Source organism: Mytilus edulis, chromosome 7 (assembly GCF_963676685.1).
Source record: "Mytilus edulis chromosome 7, xbMytEdul2.2, whole genome shotgun sequence".
Classification (NCBI taxonomy): Eukaryota; Metazoa; Mollusca; class Bivalvia; order Mytilida; family Mytilidae; genus Mytilus; species Mytilus edulis.
The window spans coordinates 66,275,275-66,297,790 of NC_092350.1; the positions used below are offsets into that span (position 1 = coordinate 66,275,275).

At 32.9% G+C, this 22,516-nt stretch overlaps 1 protein-coding gene across 1 annotated transcript; it reads right to left on the reverse strand.

The window, feature by feature from the left end:
• Positions 1 to 588: 588 nt before the first annotated feature.
• Positions 589 to 21,962, reverse strand: LOC139482021 (uncharacterized). The gene is made up of 6 exons (XM_071265656.1): positions 21,909 to 21,962; positions 6,594 to 6,608; positions 3,796 to 3,984; positions 2,707 to 2,811; positions 2,150 to 2,267; positions 589 to 758 (listed from the first exon to the last, which is right to left on the reverse strand). The coding sequence occupies exons 2-6, from the start codon at positions 6,595 to 6,597 to the stop codon at positions 704 to 706; spliced, it is 471 nt and encodes a 156-aa protein (XP_071121757.1). The 5' UTR covers positions 6,598 to 6,608; positions 21,909 to 21,962; the 3' UTR covers positions 589 to 703.
• Between the last annotated feature and the right edge of the window lie 554 nt (positions 21,963 to 22,516).

Genomic DNA, 22,516 nt, shown 5'->3' on the forward strand with positions numbered 1-22,516 from the left:
TTGAATGACTGTTCTGACTCATTTGCATACTGTTTACCACATTAACACTGTAGAAGATGTGATTTATTTGTAGTCTTGTAGCAGGTGTAGGTAATATTGGTGTTTGGTGCCAGTCGAGAGATCGCTAAAAGTCATGTCATTAATAAACATAGAAAACAACAACGATATAGTATGATTTCTGATAAGACAACCATCAAATCATTGCCCGATTGATATAGATGTAAGCTGCCTCATGTCATTGAATTTTTTTTTTAAATTAGCAACACCTGAATATAGTATACTAGTTAACTTATATGTACCAATATGAAAATCGTGAAATAATTCAAAGAAAAAAATAGATTAATGTATAAATCAGCAGCAAAACACAAATATTATTGAAACCAAGACAATCAGATAGTAACAGGTTTTCTGTCGTTAACAATGTACATACACAATTTGTGGAGTTAATTACGTTTTTTAACCATCCAAAAACCTGATACAGTAGTAGAAACAGCATAGTGCAATATAACAAACTAAAATCAATTGCCAAGGATAGATAATAAAGCTCCCAATCAATGGATGTAGAATCTAGATAATAATAATATAGAACAGTGTGTCAAACAATTTTAATTTTAATTTTTGCATTTGTGTAACTTACAACATGAAATTAAATATTTGAAATGTTGAATAAGGTCCTTTATGCAAATGTTCCTTTCTTTATCTTTTAATAATAGTTTCGTTTCGAACGAAAGGAACATTCTGTGTTGTACCAGGTTCTCCTGAAATATACAAATTATATAAATATAAAAAAAATAAAAGCTTGGAAACACTCTTTTGGTAAAGAGTACCAGTTGTGATAAAACCCCTTTTTGTAACATGGTTTGAAAAAGAATTATATGGTAGATATGCTATTGGGTAGTATTCAAATACTTTAAAGTATCTTGGTCTCATGCCAAAGTCTATGTCAGAGTATCGATATGGATAATATATGTTTTATATCAATACGACAACCACTTATCCGACCAAATGACATCGTAGTGTCACCATAAGTCTACAATTATTAGCAAGCGTCCATACAATATCTTCAGCTACTTGTATCCATGATTCCATTATCTAAAACTTGAGTAAAATATTTCCGTGTGCGATGGATCATCAATTTTACTTAAGCATACATTTCAAATTTCAAATTGACGTCTCCCAAAAATGGGTTGAATGGGGTCATTGAGTGCAAAAAATAAGTTTTCTTTTACGATAGGGTTGTTGTATATCAAATGAAAAGTCATGATGTGTACATTTGAAATATCAAATTATCAACCTCCAAAAATTGGTTGGATGGTGAATTTAAGTGCAAAAATCAAACTTTTTAGAACATGGCGTTGTCGCATATCAAATGAAAGCTCATCTACCCTGTGTTACATATATCATACTTCCGATCTAAAAAAATGAAGGAGGATGAGGTCATTAAGTGAAAAAAAGCGAAATGTTTCAGAAGGTATGCTTGTCGTATATCAAACGAAAGGTCGTACAAAGTACATTAGGAAAACATCACTTTTACAGGAAAGACCTTTCAATTGTTTTACAAACAATTGAGATACTAGTTTATACGTGTTTCTCGTTTCTCGTTTTTTTTTATATATAATTAAGACCGTTGTTTTTCCCGTTTGAATGGTTTTACACTTAGTCTAGTAATTTTGGGGCCCTTTATAGCTTGTTGTTCGGTGTGAGCCAATGCTCCGTGTTGAAGGTCGTAGATTGGCCTATAATAGTTTACTTTTAGAAATTGTTATTTGGATGGAGAGTTGTCTCATTGGCACTCATACCACATCTTCCTATATGTATTTAGATTTACATCAATATGTTCGTGCATGCGTTGTGTTTCCCTTTTAACTGCTACTTTCTATACAGCTGAACAAACCAATATATAATCCTCTTTCTTTTTCGAAAAAGTAAAAATATAAATCTCTTTCAATTAATAAATAAGATGATGCATGGCTTTTATATTCAAGTCAGAGCTACAGCTCTGTATCCTCTTGCAAGTAAATCAATGTGTATGTTGTATAGTTGTCCTATCTCTATTTTAAACATGTTAATTATCTGATTATTATACCATTAAAATCCGACGTACAATACACTATATATAAAAAGATATAATGCATTAAATTATACACACCCTCCATCAAAGGTTTCCGAACCAACCATCACTTTTCCTTTACATATTCTGTATGATCGCCCATTTATCAAATCATTGTTAAGTTGTACTGTGCAGTCTTCCGTTGAGTATGTGATATCTGCAATATTTGTTATGAAATCTAAATGTTTGTATGATAACCTTCTACAAATAGTTATGGAATTGTTTTAAATTGCCAGTTATTTAATTTGTTCTTGATCTGCTATACGTGCATTAAAGAATGTTTTGTGTAAAGTTGATTAACAATCAATATTGCATTTTGGTTTTGTTTTGAGTGTATGTGTTTGCTCCAACTAGCAGTACAACCTTAAAAAGTTTGTTCTATAAAAATGGTATCCATTTGAATATTTCACCTTCGATTAGGAATGTTTGGTGATGTTACTTGTACTGGGTCAACAATGTTTATACGTATATCTCGATAATTATATTCACTGTTCACAACGACCCATTTACGACTAATATATTTATGCTGTGCCGCTAAAAGACCAACCAAACTGTTTAAGTGTTATTTTTACTATTAATATACAATGTTTACATACCTTTGTCCTGACAGCAACGAATGTTCTCGCCATATCCAATAGTATACTCAAAGCCACTCATAAAGCTGTTTCCTGGACATTCAAAATATCCTTTCAAATTATAAACTACAACAAATAGTAAACAAATTAATGTAATTAAAGGGGCGGCTTTAGCTGTCAAATGTATGTTCACCAATTTGGCTCAAATTCTTAAATTGTATTTATAACATACACAAGGTCATGTTTTTCTCTGACTGTTTATGACGTCTTCACACTAAACCCATTGAATGTTGGATGTGTACGGATTGATAGTTTAGTCTTAGATGGATGATTTTTTTATTAATTGTTAGTGGCTTTGAACTAGCTTTCAGATAACTGCGAGTACTCTCAGATCTGTTCCTAGTGTATTTTTGTTGTCGGGATGTACAAGTACCGGGCCACGTCTACTTGTAATTTTGTCCATCACCCTGTAATTCAGTGTTTGTCGTTTATCTATGTGTTACATATTTGTTTTTCGTTCATTTTTGTATACAAATAAGGCCGTTAGTTTTCTCGTTTGAATTGTTTTACATTGTCATATCGGGTCCTTTTATAGCTGACTATGCGGTATGGGCTTTGCTCATTGTTGAAGGCCGTACGGTGACCTATAGTTGTTCATGTCTGTGTCATTTTGGTCTCTTGTGGACATTTGTCTTATTGGCAATCATACCACATCTTCTTTTTTATATTAAACGTTCAAAATAATCAATTCACGATGGGTCGATTATATGTATCAAGATTTTGTGTTTATTTTTCTCTAGACGCCTTCTAATTAAGTATCGATGTGACCTCCGGGGATCTATTCATACCTTTTACGGCAAAATTGAACCAAACTACATTTCATTATTTCACTAGCATTTATGTTTGAGGAATTCACTGTTCTTCCAAAAAGTATAAGTACTGGTTTTCAAAAGTTTTGTTCAAATCCCATTCTCCCTAAAAGCCTATTATAACATTCTTCTTGTCTTCAGTTGTCGTCTGTCTGGGTAATATAATTTTTCATTTTTTTTTAAATTGTGTATCCAGCTCGTAGATGTTTTACTGTTGTAACTTACTTTTATCTATACTTACATATAGTTTGGCATTTTACATTTCTTCCTGGTCCTGGTTTACAGGTGTATCTGATGGGATTAATAGATATTAACTTGTCATGAACTTCTCCGTCCGGACAGAACATCACATATTTGAATGGATTTCTTGAATAACTTCCACCTTCTGTGACGCAGAGTAAGCCCAGCATCAACAATGCTAATATTAAACCTACAAGTAGGAATAAAATACTGGAGTATTTTAAAATTAAATAAAGAGCTGTCAACGATCCATATGGAAACCTAATGATATTAAACCTGATTTTATGCAATGTTTCAACAGGCGTATTTGGTGTTGAGAATTAAGTTTGATTGCATTACCTCGAACAAAAATAGAAGGTCTTAATTGTTAATTTGTTTCAGAGAAACTATATCCGTTGCATAGCTATGGTTAACGATGTATAGTACTTTCATATCAAATACCTTACTGTGTTGTATCTATGTGGAGTTTCACAATCGAATTGCTCCTGAACAATACTGCCTTAAAACGACTTTTGTTAATGTGTAATGAAACTTGACAAAGCTGCTTTCTGTTGAACTTTCTATGCAAGTGCATATGTTTGGTGTACGTCTGGTGAGATTCAAATTTATGTGATATGATGACAAGAGCCGCCGATTAGGTTTTTTTTTTGTTTCTTTACATTCTGGGAATTTATATTTATATACAGTCAGGGGATGCCAAATTTCTTCTTTTGGTTGTTTTAAGATCACGGACGTTTCCATGATATTTGAAAGCGGATAAATCGGGGCGTAGAATACAATCTTTTTTCGGACCTTTTTTTGGCTAAAAAACGTAAAATAATTGTGAAATGCACTAATGTAACGGTTCCTGACTTGGAGCATGTATATTTTATAGTTAAAGTGCCAGGGTTTGATATTTTTTATGCCGAATTCTCTCCATTAAATGTCTATGGTACATGTATATTAAAATGATTAGATGGATCTTAAAAGCAGTAGACCAATAACGAGAAATTCCAAATTCTAGGGTATAAGGCGTTAATTTACATTTCAATATCCCTAGACCAGAATTTTATGAACGGGAGGCGTAATTCCAGTTGCCCTGATATAGGGTCCATTGGGAAGGTCAGAAGCGCCTTGATTTCAGCAATTTAACATCAAATTATCAAGTCTTTTTAACAGACCCCATGATAGACAAATTGGTGAAAATAGTTTCTAAATTATGTATTGATTAACATGAGGAAATCATATATTTGGAAGAAGTTTTAAATTCAGTTAAAAGGTTAAATGAAATTGGCATGACAAATGAAAAATAAATCTTTAACGACAGCTTTTTCAGAACTTTTGATATATATAATATATATATATATATCTACTTGTTTTTTTTAAACTCACTGTTTTGGTCTTCTGAAAAATGATGTTTGTGCTGTATTTAGACCCCTTTTCCAATAAATTTGTTTGACATGCACACGTATAAAACTTGCGGTTTTTATCCAACTCAATCATATGTTTGAACGTTGTTTTCAGTTTTAATTAGTAGATATAAAAAGATGTGGTATAAGTGCTAATGAGACATCTCGCCATCAATTTATAAAAGTAAACCATTATAGGTAAAAGTACGGTCTTCAGCACGGAGCCTTAGCGTATACCGAACAGCCAGCTATATAAAGTGCCCCAAAATATTACTAGACTAAGTGTAAAACCATTCAAACGGGAAACCCAACGGTCTTATGTACATACGAAACGAGAACCGATAAACACTTATGAAACACACCAACAAACGACAACTACTAAACATCAGAGGTCGATTTCACAAAAAAACTTACGACTAAGATTGATCGTAAGCATACTGATTTGTTCTTGATTTAAGACCAAAAATTACAAGCCGATTTTCATGGTGAGTTAAGGAGGTAGACCTAGGTTAAGGGAAATAACTTTTAAAATCATCAGTACGTTTGTGTCAACCATTTTTAAAAATATATTCTAAGCTTCTATGTTACATAGATTATTTTCAATCTGTTTCAGGTAAATGCTTAAAATACATTGATGAACTTGACTTTTACAAACGTACTGATGATTTAAAGAGTTATCTCCCTGAACTAAAGAGGATGTCCACATAAAAACTGACAAGCTCAAAAGTTATCAACCAACGAAAAAAAGTGTATGACAACTGACATTTTACAGTACAGGCATTTCCTGAAGAAAAGATAGTGTAAAACCTAGTTTGCAACTACCCTAACATCCTTCTATAAAAGACATTGGTTTGTTTTAAAGATATAATATTAGGAAAAATTGCATACCAGGTGTTTTATTAAATAAATGCATCTTTTTTTGTTCATGTAATTTGGATATTAAATCGAGGTGAAAACCATTACGAAATCTTAAAATCTTTTAAAACAAGAATGATTTAAATTAAAATGTTAAGTTAAGAAATAAATGCGTAACATGGGTTTCCCTTCTCTTCAGGCTAAATTGACGAGTTTGACTTAAAGAGAATTGTATCTTTGAACTGAGCAATCATCAAACAAAATATGAACTATTGTAGAATATTTTAAACCTTGGTTTGAAAGTTTTTAAAGGGGAGGCAAGCTTAAGCGTATGCGAGTCCTTTTTTATGTACTTTTTGACATTTTCGGCTGGTTGCGATTCATGTCTCATAAACTTCTGCAAATTAATATCTTAACTTTAAGTCATATAGCCTGAATAGTTTTTTAATTTCTCAGCAGAAAATTCAGCATTGCCCAGTGTAACCAACACAAAAATTGTAAACTTTGTAGAATGTTTATAAAGTAATAAATAAATGATATTAATCGACGAACTTACCCATTGCTAGTATTACTGAAACAAGAATAGCTGTTAGAAGTGTCCGAATTGCCTTCTTTGTATACCAAGTGGAAACAAAGTGCAGTCACTATTTAAACAAACCAACCAGACAGACAGAAAATAACTGGTTGTTTACAAATCATAAGCAAGATTAAATGTTAAGCACTTTGCACATTCATGCACATCATGTAATTACAAATAAATCTTTTCACCAGCATTTTGGTAGCAATTATATTTTTCCATTAACATTGAAGGATATTATCGTTAATCGTTGTAGTATTGTCCACGTTTTAGCCATGTTCATTCGATAATGCAACATATGTGTGCTTAAAGGTACATTTGTACTGAATTACAAGGTAGAAAATTACTTCAATATAAATTTGGTTTTTACTGCATTAAACTAGTTTACAATTACGCAATAATAGCAAAAAATTACAAACCACATAGTATAATACAATATATATATATCATACTTTGTGGTTTGTAATTTTTTACCATGATAGCGTAATTATTCAACTAGTTCACAATTACGCTATCATGTAAACTTCAATAAAACTGGAAGTTACACAAGGGGACCAGGAAAATAAGAATATATTGCATCACTTACGACAACCTTTAAATTGACCAGTGACTTTTTTATTTATTACTGACCAGCCACAACGAGATAATCCAACGAGTTTTTAAGGGTTCATATGAAGTGTGGACCTAAATGTTCTTTATCTTTAAATATAACGCTTATTCTGTAAAATCCTCAATAAACAATTTTGTAAAATTCTTCTATCATTAAATGATTTCTTAATTCTGTACATGCATGGTTCTTGTCTGTGTCTACACTGTTGTATTAAATTATTATTTTATTTTCTGTTGTTATTCTTTATAATTTTGCAAACTTTTTTGTTAAATTTTCACATTCGACAGTATCCGTTATTCTGCAACTCCCTTTGAGATCTTATTATATGTGACAATAAATTAATGTCCTTCTCTCTCTGATTTTCGCTTTCTCTCAAGACATTGCACGGTCTTTGAAGCACGGTGTATTTTCCAGAAGATACATCGTGTAAAACATTTACAAGGAAACCAAACCTACGGAGATTGAGATATAACTTAAAAACAGATGTACAAATTAATGTTTAATATGCCTACCAAAATAACCCCCCCCCCCCCCCCAAAAAAAAAGAAAACATAACAAAAAACAAAAAAGAATACAATCGCACACAGGCTGAGACATGACTCGTAAATGTTTGTTTTGTTATTTAGTTCATCCACACAAATGAGGGAAAGGGGGGGGCGGGATCGGAACTCCGGGATCGGGTATTTTCAAATACGGGATTTCGGAATTAATCTTTTCGGGATCCGGGAATTCTTTTTTCGAATTTTGGGATGGCGGGATTTATTTTAAATTACTTTAAATTCGGGACCTCTGGATTTCATTTTTAAAAGTCCGGGATTTCGGAATCAGGACCCCTCCTTTTTTTTTAGTAGGTATATTGTAGTAGTATGATATAGAGATGATCGATATAATCTCGTTCTCGACCTTCAAGTTTTATGGGTGAAATAGAATTGAGAACACTCAGTTCTATTCTATATTTGAGATGCTACTTTCAGGGTACATTTTAATTTTTTATTCGGTTAATTTTTACCCATATATATATATATATATATAGAACAATTTCCTTTGAGGAGACAACCATACGAATCAATACTAGTAAGAAAATTCTTTTAAGGATCCACTGAATGTTCTTTTATTAGGATAATATTCCATGTATAACTCTTTAAACCATTAACTATTTATACATGTATCTATTAAAAAGATTTGTGTTCTATTTTTAACATCGAAACTTTCAACAAAATTGCGGACGCGAAAGAAAATACCATTAGAAAAAAACAAACACGTCAGAATACAAAATGTAGCAATGGATTACTGATCGTGAAACATCATTTTTGTTTATTTTTCATTTGTTATAGTCTAAAAACTGTTGTATGAATATTAAATTATTGTTCCGACCGTAAAGAAGGTTAAAATTTTAAATGTATTATAGTTTAGTGTCATCTATATGACTGACTGACAGCAGCGGATAATTTATGACCAGTATTAATTTATGTGGTTCATTTCCTTTTCGCTACTTTGAAAATATTTTTAATTGTTCCGAATGGTGTGATAATTTTCAAAATAGGGGATATCTAGTCTTACCGTACAAGACTAAGTTTAGTATTAATGTCCCAAACTTGCACCCCATTCTGCTTATTTCCTGCTACACGATGTCTTTTCCTAGTGAATATAGCATGTATAGGGTTTTTGTATGGACAGTTTTGACATACTACGTATAGAACACAGGGGTGGATCCAGGATTTTGCAAAGTGGGGCGAAGTTTTTTTAATTCGCCGAGCGGAGCGAGCCGAACAAATTTTGGGACATTTTTTTGGCTAAAAATCATAAAATAAGTGTAAAATGCACTTTTTAAACGGTTCTTGACGTGGGGCATGTATATTTAATAGTTGCTGTTAAGTGTAAGAGTTTGACATTTTTGATGTTGTATTCTCCCCTTAAATTGTCTATCATAAAATTATAGTATGGGTCAAAAGCTATGAACTGATATATTTGATGTGGGACTTGTCAGTAAAAACTAGACATTGAAAATTCTCGCTTGTTGTATGTTAAGTTAGCATAAACTCACAGATTTCATGTTGTAAACAAGATACACGCCGCGCTATTCGATGAATTTTACAATACGAACGACACGAGTTAAAAAAGACAAACAAGCATATTTTATACAAATGTTTGGTTGATATGTTTTACCCAACACAATTGAAAATTAACCAAAGGCTACGAATGAGTCTGAAATGACAACGAATTTATAAATGACGGTCGACAAATGGAGACATAAAGGCCACACCAGCAGGCAGGTTGCAGTCTGATCTTGATAAAAGTATTCGATATATCAGTTCATGCAAACCCCCGTCCCGAAAAAAATACGCCCGTTTTTTATTCATTATGTTCATTTAATGCTATATTATTCTGTTGAAAATTTTCGTTTCTATTAGCCAAAAAGTGGACAAGATTATTGTTTTCAATCTAAATACGGCCAGACTCTCAGATCTCAGACTGCCTCCTCAAACAATGGCGCGAACCTTGCACTTTAAATCTATCCAGAGCTTATACTGACTGGGGATAATTATTCAGCTATGTTATTTTAAGATAGGCGCGGGCGTTTGGGGTTAAACATAATTTCGTAGGTAGATAATATTAATGTGGAACTTCATGAGATTATAATAAAGTATAATATTTTTTGGTTGAATTGTGAAATAAAAGTCAATACGTTCTTGCTCACTCCTTTGTCGCTTTGAAGGTGTCATGATTTTTCATGCTCAGAATTGCAAATGTGTTCCTGTAATTTAAATTTCAAAATGACTGAGTGACGTTTTTTTCGACGAACTGGTCAACTCAACCATACCGAATCACTCTACTGTGATGCGACTGCCATATAAGTGAGAGGTTTAGCGCTATAAAGCCAGGTTCAATCCATCATTTTCTACATTTGAAAATGACTGTACCAAGTCGGGAATATGACAGTTGTTGTCCATTCGTTTGATGTGTTTTATCATTTGAATTTGCCATTTGATTAGGGACATTCCTTTTTGAATTTTCCTCGGAGGTCAATATTTTGTAGTTTTACTTTTGAAATAATCAGTAAATACTGGCGAAAAAAAATCTGTATATGAAAAGAATTGTCTCATAAAAATTAAATACACCGGGAAATGGCAAAGTTTACGAAGTCTAGTCTAAGTCCAAGCAAAAAGGGGGGCGTACGCCTTCATGCCCCCCTCTGTATCCGTCACTACACGCAGTTACTGACAGCTTGTTCAAAGCCAATAACAACTAATAAAAAAATCAAGCATCTAAGACTAAATTCTTACCAAGATTTCTGTAAATCAGTGTTGATTGAGACCCACTGGAAAGAAATGCACCACTATTATTCTGTGTAACAGATTGTCATTGTTGCGTCAACCAGATTGATTTCTTGTTTTACTTCATTTGAATTTTAAAAGTGTAAGAAAATTGATTTCTTGTCCAAAAATACCGTGTGTTGCACTTGTAAACATTTCTTCCTGTTTGTAAAACATGCTAAATTTTTATAATTACATGATTGTGTAAATTTACATTCAAACATTAGATGAATTGCATTTATTTCAAACGTTCCAGAAAACATGCTCATATTCGAATAAGCTGACAATAATTCAAGTGAAACAGGGATGGGGATATACAAAGTACTGTAAAAGAAAAGTTAGAGTATCTATACTAATAAACGAGAAGACCTAATTGTGTGTGTCGCTTCTCTTCCTTCTACAATGAATTAATCATCATGCCTCTGTGTTCTATATAGGTATAGTCGCATTGGTCATCTTTTCTTATGATTATTCAGTTTGTGTTATTTTGGGAGGAAAACGAAAATAAAGGTGTCAAACCACCAATTAAAAATCTCTATCTGTTCAACCGAATCTTGCAATTTTCACAGCTATCTAAATATTTTACCTTAAGTTTAACTTCAAGGAAACCAGGTATATCCTGAATTGTACATGTATCACCTTTCTACATGCCAATTTTCAACCAATGTTTAAAGTCTTATATGAAATTTCTGATCTTGAAAACACAGGTACTACCAAAATAGCTCCCTGTTTTCTTGAAATCTTAAATTAGTGTACTATGTAGCGCATTAATCCTGAATTTTTAACGCAAACTCATAAACAAGTGAATTTCGACTCAAAATGGTCTAAATATATTTCCCTTTCACCAAAAGTTTCATTTCTGCATATTTGTTGGTTAGTTTAAGTAAACAATGACATCAAAAGTACTATTTTGTGTCAGAGTTTAATATACTGTCGAGACCGCACTGTTTTTCCTCATCACAATTATGTAGAAATAGTGGTGAGCAACAGTGATCAACAGTTTTCACACTTGTTTTAACTGGTCGGCAGATATCCAAACTCAAACACCTGATTTTTGTTTTGAAGGTCGTCTTCATGACTTTTCATATTCATTTTCAAAATCCTGTAGCATTTCTTCAATTTTAGCAAACAAGTTCATTCTCCTAGAAGATACATACTTTCCGTCAGATTTACCGTTGTCCCATTGAAAAATCGCCGGTTGAAATTTTAACATTGCAAAATCTGGTCAAAGGGACGTTATTCGTACAAAACGTCGCAATATTTCGCGGAATCCGCTTGACGGCGTTCATTTACTGTTACTTGACCTTAAAGGTACATTTTTCTGCGTTACAAGGATGAAAATAACTTCATATAAATTTGGTTTTTACTGCATTTAACTCGTTTACAATTACGCAATCATAGCAAAAAAATTGCAAACAACATACTATACAACATGTACAATGTATATTTATCACATATGTTGTACTAATATGTACGTTTTTGCATGGCCAATGATAACCGGACGTGAGGGTTGGTTATTTGCCCTCGGGACGAATATCGATAGAAGAAATATTTGAAAATTGATGAATTTATTTATATTTGGATATTTTCGACCGTTACTGTTTAGTCCGTTTGGCGTGGATCGGTATCGATACATCCCGTCATAGTGTTTTTTGGCTAAAGGTCGTTCTTTTTTTGTTGTTTTGTTTTTGCTTATGTGCTTTATCAATTGAGTGTATATAGCTACTTGTCATTTGTATTTCTTTGTCGACAGTTTGTTTGTGTAGTGATTAATTTGTATAACACAATGTTGACTACTTCACCCCACTTTTTAAAATTATTACCTAAAATGTATATAAAAATAAGAAAATGTGGTGTGAATATAAATAAGACAAATCTCCAATTAGACCAAACAATAAAGAAATTAACAACAATAGGTCACCGTACGATATACAGTAATAAAAAAGCACATTACACATAGTCGACAACAAAGGTCCCGAAATAAAAAAATGTTGAACATTTCAAACCAAAAAACTAGCAGCAAGATATATATAGAACATAATGAACGTGAAACGAACATGATATACAGCAACAAACCGACAACAACTGAATTGCATGCTCCTGACTTGGAACAGGCACAAACATAAAATGGCGGGGTTAAACTAGTTTAAAAGGGTCAACACTCCTCTAACCTGGGACAGTACAACAACAAGAGAATTAATTGGTGCCTGCACTAAACAAATTTTGCCGGAAATATGGAGGTTTTTGGTGATTTAGTTTAAACATAATTATTGTATTGTCTAAATATACAATAAGATTGGATACAAGTTATAACAACTTATGATAATCCTCTCCATATAAGTACAATATACAAAATTTCAAGATGACAGCAATTATATATTTCAGTACAATATGAAAAATATATAAAATAAATATATTATGTTTAAACAGTATAACAGTTGGATACGAGTACATTTTAAGATACAGCAATATTAATCAAAGAACCTTTTTGTATGGCGTATATAACTATGTACATTTCTGAAAAGGATTGTGTTTTGTTCAACAGTAATTTCGTCTGTTACAAATAAAATATGTTCTATGGAGATATCAGCTAAGTGTTGAATGTTTTTAAGGAGCTGATTTCTAAAGTGTATGTAGAGTGGACATTTTTGGTGTAAAAAAAAGTGCAAAGTATTATATAAACAATCTGTATACCGAGATGAGTTTAATCCTCAATTGCCAGAACTGGTCCGATCAAATTAGTTATGATAATCCTATATAATATAGATTAATTGACCGCGCTGAAGTACGTCCATTATTCATAGTTCATTATTCAAAATTCAATAATGAATAATGAAATAGTTCACCATTCACTATTCAATGTTTAAAAAATGAATAATGAAGTAGTTTATGTTTCATTATTCAACTTGAAGCGGTGATAAGTGAAATAAAAAAATTAAAAAAACAGACTGTGACACTATAGCAATATCCCGTTTTTCTATATTCGTCTTTTTGGTGTTAACTAACAAATATTCAAATTAATATCAGCAAAAATAAATAAAAACACTCTTTGAATTTTAATTTGATATATTTATTTAGTTCCTACTTTTTTCGGAGGATAAACTAGTGGGTTTTCCTAACTATTTTTAACAGAAATTCCTTGGTTCCTAAATACTAAAACATATTTGTTTCCAAAACTGAAATACGTATACTCTACGTAGTCTTTTTTTTTTAATTTTCACTTGACCTTTGCTATTCTTCATCCTTTAATAAATTATAGATGAAACAAATCCATTGTGCCGCAATGACCATTACAGGGGTAACGGAGGACCTAAATGCCAAAATACGCGTGAAAATTATGAAATAGCAAATTTTGAATAATAAAATGGATATTTTGAATAATAGAATGGACTGCTGCCACCCTTAATTATAGATATACCTTATACCTCATTCGAAAGCTTATTACGAGAGGAACAAAATGTATACTAGTCAACATGTTCCGCAACGCAAATTAGAGGAGAAACGAAGGACCTTAATATCGAAATACACTTGCATATGAAGAAATAGCTTATTTTTAATAATGGAATGGACTGTTGCAACCCTTCAGTCCCTAATCAAGGCAAAATTTATGCACCAAATCAAAGCTTATTGATAGAGGAATAAACTGAGAATAAACGATATGTGCCGCAATGACCATTAGTGGGATTACGGGGGACCTAAATACCAAAATACGCGTGAAAATAAGAAATAGTCAAATTTGAATAAGGAAATGGATATTTTGAATAATGGAATGGACTGCTAGGACCCTTCAGCCCTTAATTACAGATCTACCGTATACCTCATTTGGAAGCTTATAGATGCGATGGAAACCCAGTTAGCACTATCGTCGGGAGAGCAGCGGAAGGAATTGTTACCTGTATGCATATGAGTTAATGTTAGGGATGAAGTTGTTGGTTTCCAGGTTCACCAATGCCATCTCGTAGGTCTTGGGTTCCTTGAGTTGCAGTGGGGGTTGAACCGGGTAAAGATTTGGCTATCGTTTCCAGAAACTATGAAGGGAAACCCAAGCTTGGGGTTGATGTTATTAGCAATTTGCTGCAACCATGTGTTATCCATTTATATATGGTACACCATTGTCACATATTTTTGCTTCCACTCTTCGATACCATCATACTTCTCAGCTGTTTAATTACCTTCACCACGATCGCGTAGATTTCGGCAGAGCTGCTTGCAAAGAGGAGTTACTTGTAGGTGAATTTAATCCATTTTTTTTACTTTTTGTACACGACACGACGTTTATCTTCTGACCATCGGATTCAAACTGCAGGATTCTGTCGGAAATCACAAGTGCAAATGCCTCGGTGTTTGCAGGTACTTTGCGCTCGAACTCGATCAGGATCTGAATGGCTGGGGTTCCTCTGTGTTCAGATATTCGTCATAGTTCCATAAAGACATCTTCGGGCTGATCCATTCTTGATCTTATATATACCTCATAGAACTCATTTACTCGTTTCACAAAGAATCGTACGACAATCTTAGATCGTACGTCGGTCGTAAGTCAAATCGTAAGTTTTTGACCGTTTCATAAACAATCGTAAGTAGAATTTTATCGCAAGTTTGATCGTAAACTTACGAGTATTAACAGGCAGTCGTAAGTCAAATCGTAGTGATTTAACCTGTCGACAATTTGTAAAAATCAACAACAATACATTATCTTAAAGAAAAATAAGTGTCATTGGATCATTAGAATACATGTATTTATGTTATATTGTCCCAATCATAAGTAACTGAAAATTTAAATTTCCTAAAATAATCGTATTTTCCAGTACATTTGACTTTTTTTCCTTTAACTTAACCCAATAGTCCAAATATTTGACCATAAAACATAGAAGTGAGTACGCTAGCACAGCACTATATATATACGGAGCCCGGATAGGGAGAGGGATCGGTACGTCGTGTCACGGTGCTTGTACTAACTGTGTACTAAATACTCAGCAAAAAAAAGAAAATTATAAAAGCTTATTTGCTAGTTCTACAACATTTATCACTCATGTTTTACACGGACTTTATGAAGATAACAATAAATACATAGATATGTCAAGTCACTTAGATATTAAATTACAATCCTAGTTATGACCCCTTCCCACCCTTTTTCCCCATCTATCAATGCATGTACTGCGGTTATACACTACAGCGGAGGACGATGTTCTTTTTTGATAGACATTTTTGAATATATATTACGATTATTTTAAAACAAATAACAGTCCAAAACAAAAATTGAGAAAACAATCATTTATAAATACATTAATGTATTGGTATTAATCCATAGTTTCAATGTAATTTACTAATAGACCACTTTCGAGTTCATCCGTCACCGGAAAAAACTCGTCAATTATACGCGCCTTTATGACGTCATTTACCAGATAGAGGGGGTCGCCTGTATCCCTGCACTATTTACGTTCATCAAGCGTCTTCGTGATCGTCATTGTGCAGGATAAACTAGAAATAATGGTTGTTCTGTAGGTACTTAATGACAATTCCCTAATGACATCAATGCTGATTGTCAATTTTGATAATTCAATTTGTCGTATAACTCGTACAATATAGAATTATAGTTTTCCAACCATTCGCTCAACATTGGAATGGAAGTGACGACGCCCCTAAACGCACAAATGACGTTCACTAAAACCAGAGTTTTTGACGGAAATGCATCGAACTCGAAAGTTGTCTATTACACAGTTGTCATGCGCTCTATCAGGTTCGCGTTTTTTAGGTATAAAATGTATGCTTCAACCCCGTACTCAATACCTGCTTGGATCTTTCTAATATATGTAGGTTTGAAAACTATCTTAATTCACTTTGCCATTATGGGATTGTTTATGTCTATTAATATACTTATCAAATTTCATTTTCAAATTAAGAATATTGTAAGAGTCCTAAATTTTCCAATCCTAAATATGTTTAATTTATTCATTCTTAATTTTATTTTCTTTAGGTGACGAGATTCTTATTTTTAAGTATTCAAGTGGATGGAAGGAAACATTAGAATTTCTTTGATTTTTCAAGTTCCCACCTTGATGAAAGAAAATAAATTCAACTATCTTTCAAATACAAACAAAAAATCCTTCACTCCATTTCAGCTTCAGATAAATATACTCTCCTCGAAGTCAATATCTTGTTGAAAGTTAGAATTTGGGATCTTAAAGTCATAATAAACGAGTGAAAAATAATGTTATTCCAACTCTTGAACTAATGCATACAAACGTCATAAACTTACTAGTCTTATGTGCACGATTTTATCATTTTTTTCGCATAAATTTCGTATAATCGTCATTTTTTTTTTCAATCGGTCAGTGTTGTTGTGAAAATATGGCAGGTAATTAAAGTTCGTGTTTTGAAGCCGAAGTTTAAATATAAACGATTGTCACCTGTTTGTCAACAATCAACAAAAAGCATGAATATTGAGCATGTATTTAACATGTACAATCAGATAATAGTTTATTTTAAGGACATTCATGCGTATTGCGATCACCGGATTTTTACGAGATGGGTCACACTGAGGCACTTTGCATACGGAAAATATGTCGGGGAATTGCTTCCTGGAAGGAAGCAATGAAAATAAAGTAAACTTCTTTTAAATATGAACAAATTAAAGAATTTACTTAAGAAAAAAGTATATGCACATAATGAAAACTATCCATTCAGTTATAAAAAAAAAAGCATATGCATTATTTTTTTTAATTTGAGGTTTCTTAAGACTTTTTAAGAAATGAGCCCGAGCGAAATTATTTTCTCTGTGTCAAAATATTACAATTTTTTATTGTATAGGCAGCGCACGGTAGGTTGTCTCTTGAGTATGCATCTCCACGTAAAAAATAGTGTGTTCATTGTATACAGAATTGCTAAAATATTTTGAAAACATTTCATTGCCTACCCCCCCCCCCCCCCCCCCTTCCCGATTACAAGTGCAAACTTTTTGGCATTTGTTTTTATATTCTAATTTGAGCATTTTCGAATTAAACGGATGCTAGCAGATACATGTGGTAAATATACTAAACTAGAAGAAAAATGTCAAAGATAGAGAAACGTGGCGTTAAACATCAGCAATAAATCAAAATCAATACTATATCATAAAGAATACAAAAGAAAACACAAAAAAAAAAACAATTGCACACAGGCTGAGACATGACTCGTAAATGTTTGTTTTGTTATTTAGTTCATCCAGAATGAGGGAAAGGGGGGGGGGGGGGGGGGATCGGAACTCCGGGATCGGGTATTTTTGAATACGGGATTTCGGAATTAATCTTTTCGGGATCCGGGAATTCTTTTTTTAGAATTTCGGGATGGCGGGATTTATTTTAAATTACTTTAAATTCGGGACCTCTGGATTTCATTTTTTAAAGTCCGGGATTTCGAAATCAGGACCCCTCCAGTGGCGTAGCTAGGTCATTTTAATGTGTACGCCCGAACCTCGGCAAAGGGTATGATCACCCACAAGATACCATTTCTGTCATAAATAAACTTCTCAATAGCAACATACTTTGGAAACTAAATGTTTTAGTTTTTCTGTTTAATTTATTCGATGTGTCAATTCGGAATCTTATTTAGAGAAAACGTCTAAACTGTGTGCAAATTTCGTTCATGAACATGAAATAATCGATTTTCAGAGATGTCCAGGTGCAGTATTACAATTCGTAAAGGGTTTTCTCGAACCCTGGTTCTAGCCTGCGATGTCTTCCCGCAAAAATTGAATTTATTCATCATTCCATTTAATTCTATATGATTTTAAAATAATCAAATATTTTCTTTAGATATGTTTTCCTGGATCCGGCTCTAATATTAAAGTATTACCAAGTTTTATGACAATCTATAATCTTAAAACAATCCTGGACCCAATCTAATTAAAATATTGATCTCTGATTACGTTTTACTACATGTTATTCTGAAAGTTAAACTAATTGTTTAAAACTGCAAAAATGAACGAAAAAAATCAACTTTCAAAATTGTGCTTCTGAAATTAATCATTAAAAAGCTGCTGCCAAAAATTTATAAAATTCGATGAAATGTATTTGACGTGCAACAAACTTTAACCCCAGACGTAACTAGTAGTTGTTAACTGCAAAATGAAATTTCCTTTTTCCATAAAATACGGGACAATTACATGTTATCATAATGCTCTGGATACTCGTTTTGATAATAAACAGTTTCTGTCCATATTCTGTTAAATTTCTCGAAGGTTTGACGAAGTTCTTGATATTTAAAAAAAACCATAAACCACATACAACTTTTTTTAATTTTGGGTCCTAAATGCTCTTCAACTTTGTACTTGTTTGGTTTATAACTATTTTCATCTGAGCGTCACTGAAGAGTCTTATGTAAACGGAACGCGCGTCTGTCGTATTAAATTATAATCCTTTGATAACTGAACCTAAATATTGAATCCACGAACAAAATTTGGAGCAGGATCGGCTTACCCTTCTAGAGCACCTGAGATCACCCCTAGTTTTTGGTGGGGTTCGTGTTGCTTATTCTTTAGTTTTCTATGTTGTGCCACGTGTACTATTGTTTGTCTGTTTGTATTTTTCATTTTTAGCCATGGCGTTGTCAGTTTATTTTCGATTTATGAGTTTGACTGTCCCTCTGGTATCTTTCGTCCCTCTTTTATGATCGCTATGTCTCGTTTTCGCGACATATAAAAGTGTCACAGGTTCGACAAAAATGCAAGCCACATATCGAATCTTAGTAGATAATGAATTGTTTTCAACATAAGGAAAATGAGTAAATTTCACAGTCTGACAGAAAATGGAAAAATATATAATTTGATACCATTTTGTTGAAAAGTAACTTTCGTCATTTTTATTCGCAATTACATGCCATCTAGGAAAAAATTACAAGGCTATAAATGGCTTTTAACCAGTTCTTTGTATTCTATTTAATATTTATATAAAAATATGCTTTTTTTTTTTTATCAAAATTCAAGTGTACGCCCGGGCGTTTTGACGTAAACGTAGCTACGCGCCTGCCCTCCTATTTTTTTAGTAGGTATATAGTAGTAGTATGATATAGAGATGATCGATATAATCTCGTTCTCGACCTTCAAGTTTTATGGGTGAAATAGAATTGAGACCAGTTCTATTCTATATTTGAGATGCTACTTTCAGGGTACATTTTTATTTTTTATTCGGTTAATTTTTACCTATATATATATATCATTTTTATATAGAACACTTTCCTTTGAGGAGACAACCATACGAATCAATACTAGTAGGACAATTCTTTTAAGGATCCACTGAATGTTCTTTTATTAGGATAATAAACCATAAGCTATTTATACATGTATCTATTAAAAAGATTTGTGTTCTATTTTTAACATCGAAACTTTCAACAAAATTGCGGACGTGAAAGAAAACACCATTAGAAAAAAACAAACACGTCAGAATACAAAATGTAGCGATGGATTAATGATCGTGAAACATCATTTTTGTTTATTTTTCATTTGTTATAGTCTAAAAACTGTTGTATGAATATTAAATTATTGTTCCGACCGTAAAGAAGGTTAAAAATTTAAATGTATTATAGTTTAGTGTCATCTATATGACTGACTGAAAATATTTTTAATTGTTCCGAATGGTGTGATAATTTTCAAAATAGGGGATATCTAGTCTTACCGTACAAGACTAAGTTTAGTATTAATGTCCCAAACTTGCCCCCCCCCCCCCCCATTCTGCTTATTTCCTGCTACACGATGTCTTTTCCCAGTGAACATAGGGTTTTTGTATGGACAGTTTTGACATACTACATATAGAATACAGGGGCGGATCCAGGATTTTGCAAAGTAGGGCGAAGTTTTTTAAATTCGCCGAGCGGAGCGAGTCGAACAAATTTTGTGACCTTTTTTTGGCTAAAAAACATAAAATAAGTGTAAAATGCACTTTTAAACGGTTCTTGACGTGGGGCATGTATATTTAATAGTTGCTGTTCAGTGTAAGAGTTGGACATTTTTGATGTTGTATTCTCCCCATAAATTGTCTATCATAAAATTATAGTATGGGTCAAAAGCTATGAACTGATATATTTGATGTGGGACTTGTCAGTAAAAAATAGACATGGAAAATTCTCGCTTGTTGTGTTAAGTAAGCATAAACTCACAGATTTCTTGTTGTAAACAAGATACACGCCGCGCTATTCGATGAATTTTACAATACGAGCGACACGAGATAAAAAAGACAAACAAGCAATTTTTATACAAATGTTTGGTTGATATGTTTTACCCAACACAATTGAAAATTAACCAAAGGCTATGAATGAGTCTGAAACGACAACAAATTTGTGAATGACGGTCGACAAATGGAGACATTAAAGGCCACACCAGCAGGCAGGTTGCAGTCTGATCTTGATAAAAGTATTCGTTATATCAGTTCATGCAAACCCCCGTCCCGAAAAAAATACGCCCGTTTTTTATTTATTATGTTCATTTAATGCTATATTATTCTGTTGGAAATTTTCGTTTCTATTAGCCAAAAAGTGGACAAGATTATTGTTTTCAATCTAAATACGGCCAGACTCTCAGATCTTAGACTGCCTCCTCAAACAATGGCTCGAACCTTGCACTTTAAATCTATCCAGAGCTTATACTGACTGGGGATAATTATTCAGCTATGTTATTTTAAGATAGGCGCGGGCGTTTGGGATTAAACATAATTTCGTAGGTAAATAATATTAATGTGGAACTTTTTCCATGAGATTATAATAGAGTATAACTTTTTTTGGTTGAATTGTGAAATAAAAGTCAATACGTTCTTGCTCACTCCTTTGTCGCTTTGAAGGTGTCATGATTTTTTATGCTCAGAATTGCAAATGTGTTCCTGTAATTTAAATTTCAAAATGACTGAGTGACGTTTGTTCGACGAACTGGTCAACTCAACCATACCGAATCACTCTACTGTGATGCGACTGCCATATAAGTGAGAGGTTTAGCGCTATAAAACCAGGTTCAATCCATCATTTTCTACATTTGAAAATGCCTGTACCAAGTCAGGAATATGACAGTTGTTGTCCATTCGTTTGATGTGTTTTATCATTTGAATTTGCCATTTGATTAGGGACTTTCCGTTTTGAACTTTCCTTGGAGTTCAGTATTTTGTAGTTTTACTTTTGAAATAATCAGTAAATACTGGCGAAAAAAAATCTGTATATGAAAAGAAATGTCTCATAAAAATTAAAACACGGGAAATGGCAAAGTTTACGAAGTCTAGTCTAAGTCCAAGCAAAAAGGGGGGCGTACGCCCTCATGCCCCCCTATGTATCCGCCACTACACGCAGTTACTGACAGCTTGTTCAAAGCCAATAACAACTAATAAAAAAATCAAGCATCTAAGACTAAATTCTTACCAAGATTTCTGTAAATCAGTGTTGATTGAGACCCACAGGAAGGAAATGCACCACTATTATTCTGTGTAACAGATTGTCATTGTTGCGTCAACCAGATTGATTTCTTGTTTTACTTCATTTGAATTTTAAAAGTGTAAGAAAATTGATTTCTTGTCCAAAAATACCGTGTGTTGCACTTATAAACATTTCTTCCTGTTTTAAAACATGCTAAATGTTTATAATTACATGATTGTGTAAATTTACATTCAAACATTAGATGAATTGCATTTATTTCAAACATTCCAGAAAACATGCTCATATTCGAATAAGCTGACGATAATTCAAGTGAAACAGGGATTGGGATATACAAAGTACTGTAAAAGAAAAGTTAGAGTATCTATACTAATAAACGAGAAGACCTAATTGTGTGTGTCGCTTCGCTTCCTTCTACAATGAATTAATCATCATGCCTCTGTGTTCTATATAGGTATAGTCGCATTTGTCATCTTTTCTTATGATTATTCAGTTTGTGTTATTTTGGGAGGAAAACGAAAATAAATGTGTCAAACCACCAATTAAAAATCCCTATCTGTTCAACCGAATCTTGCAATTTTCACAGCTATCTAAAT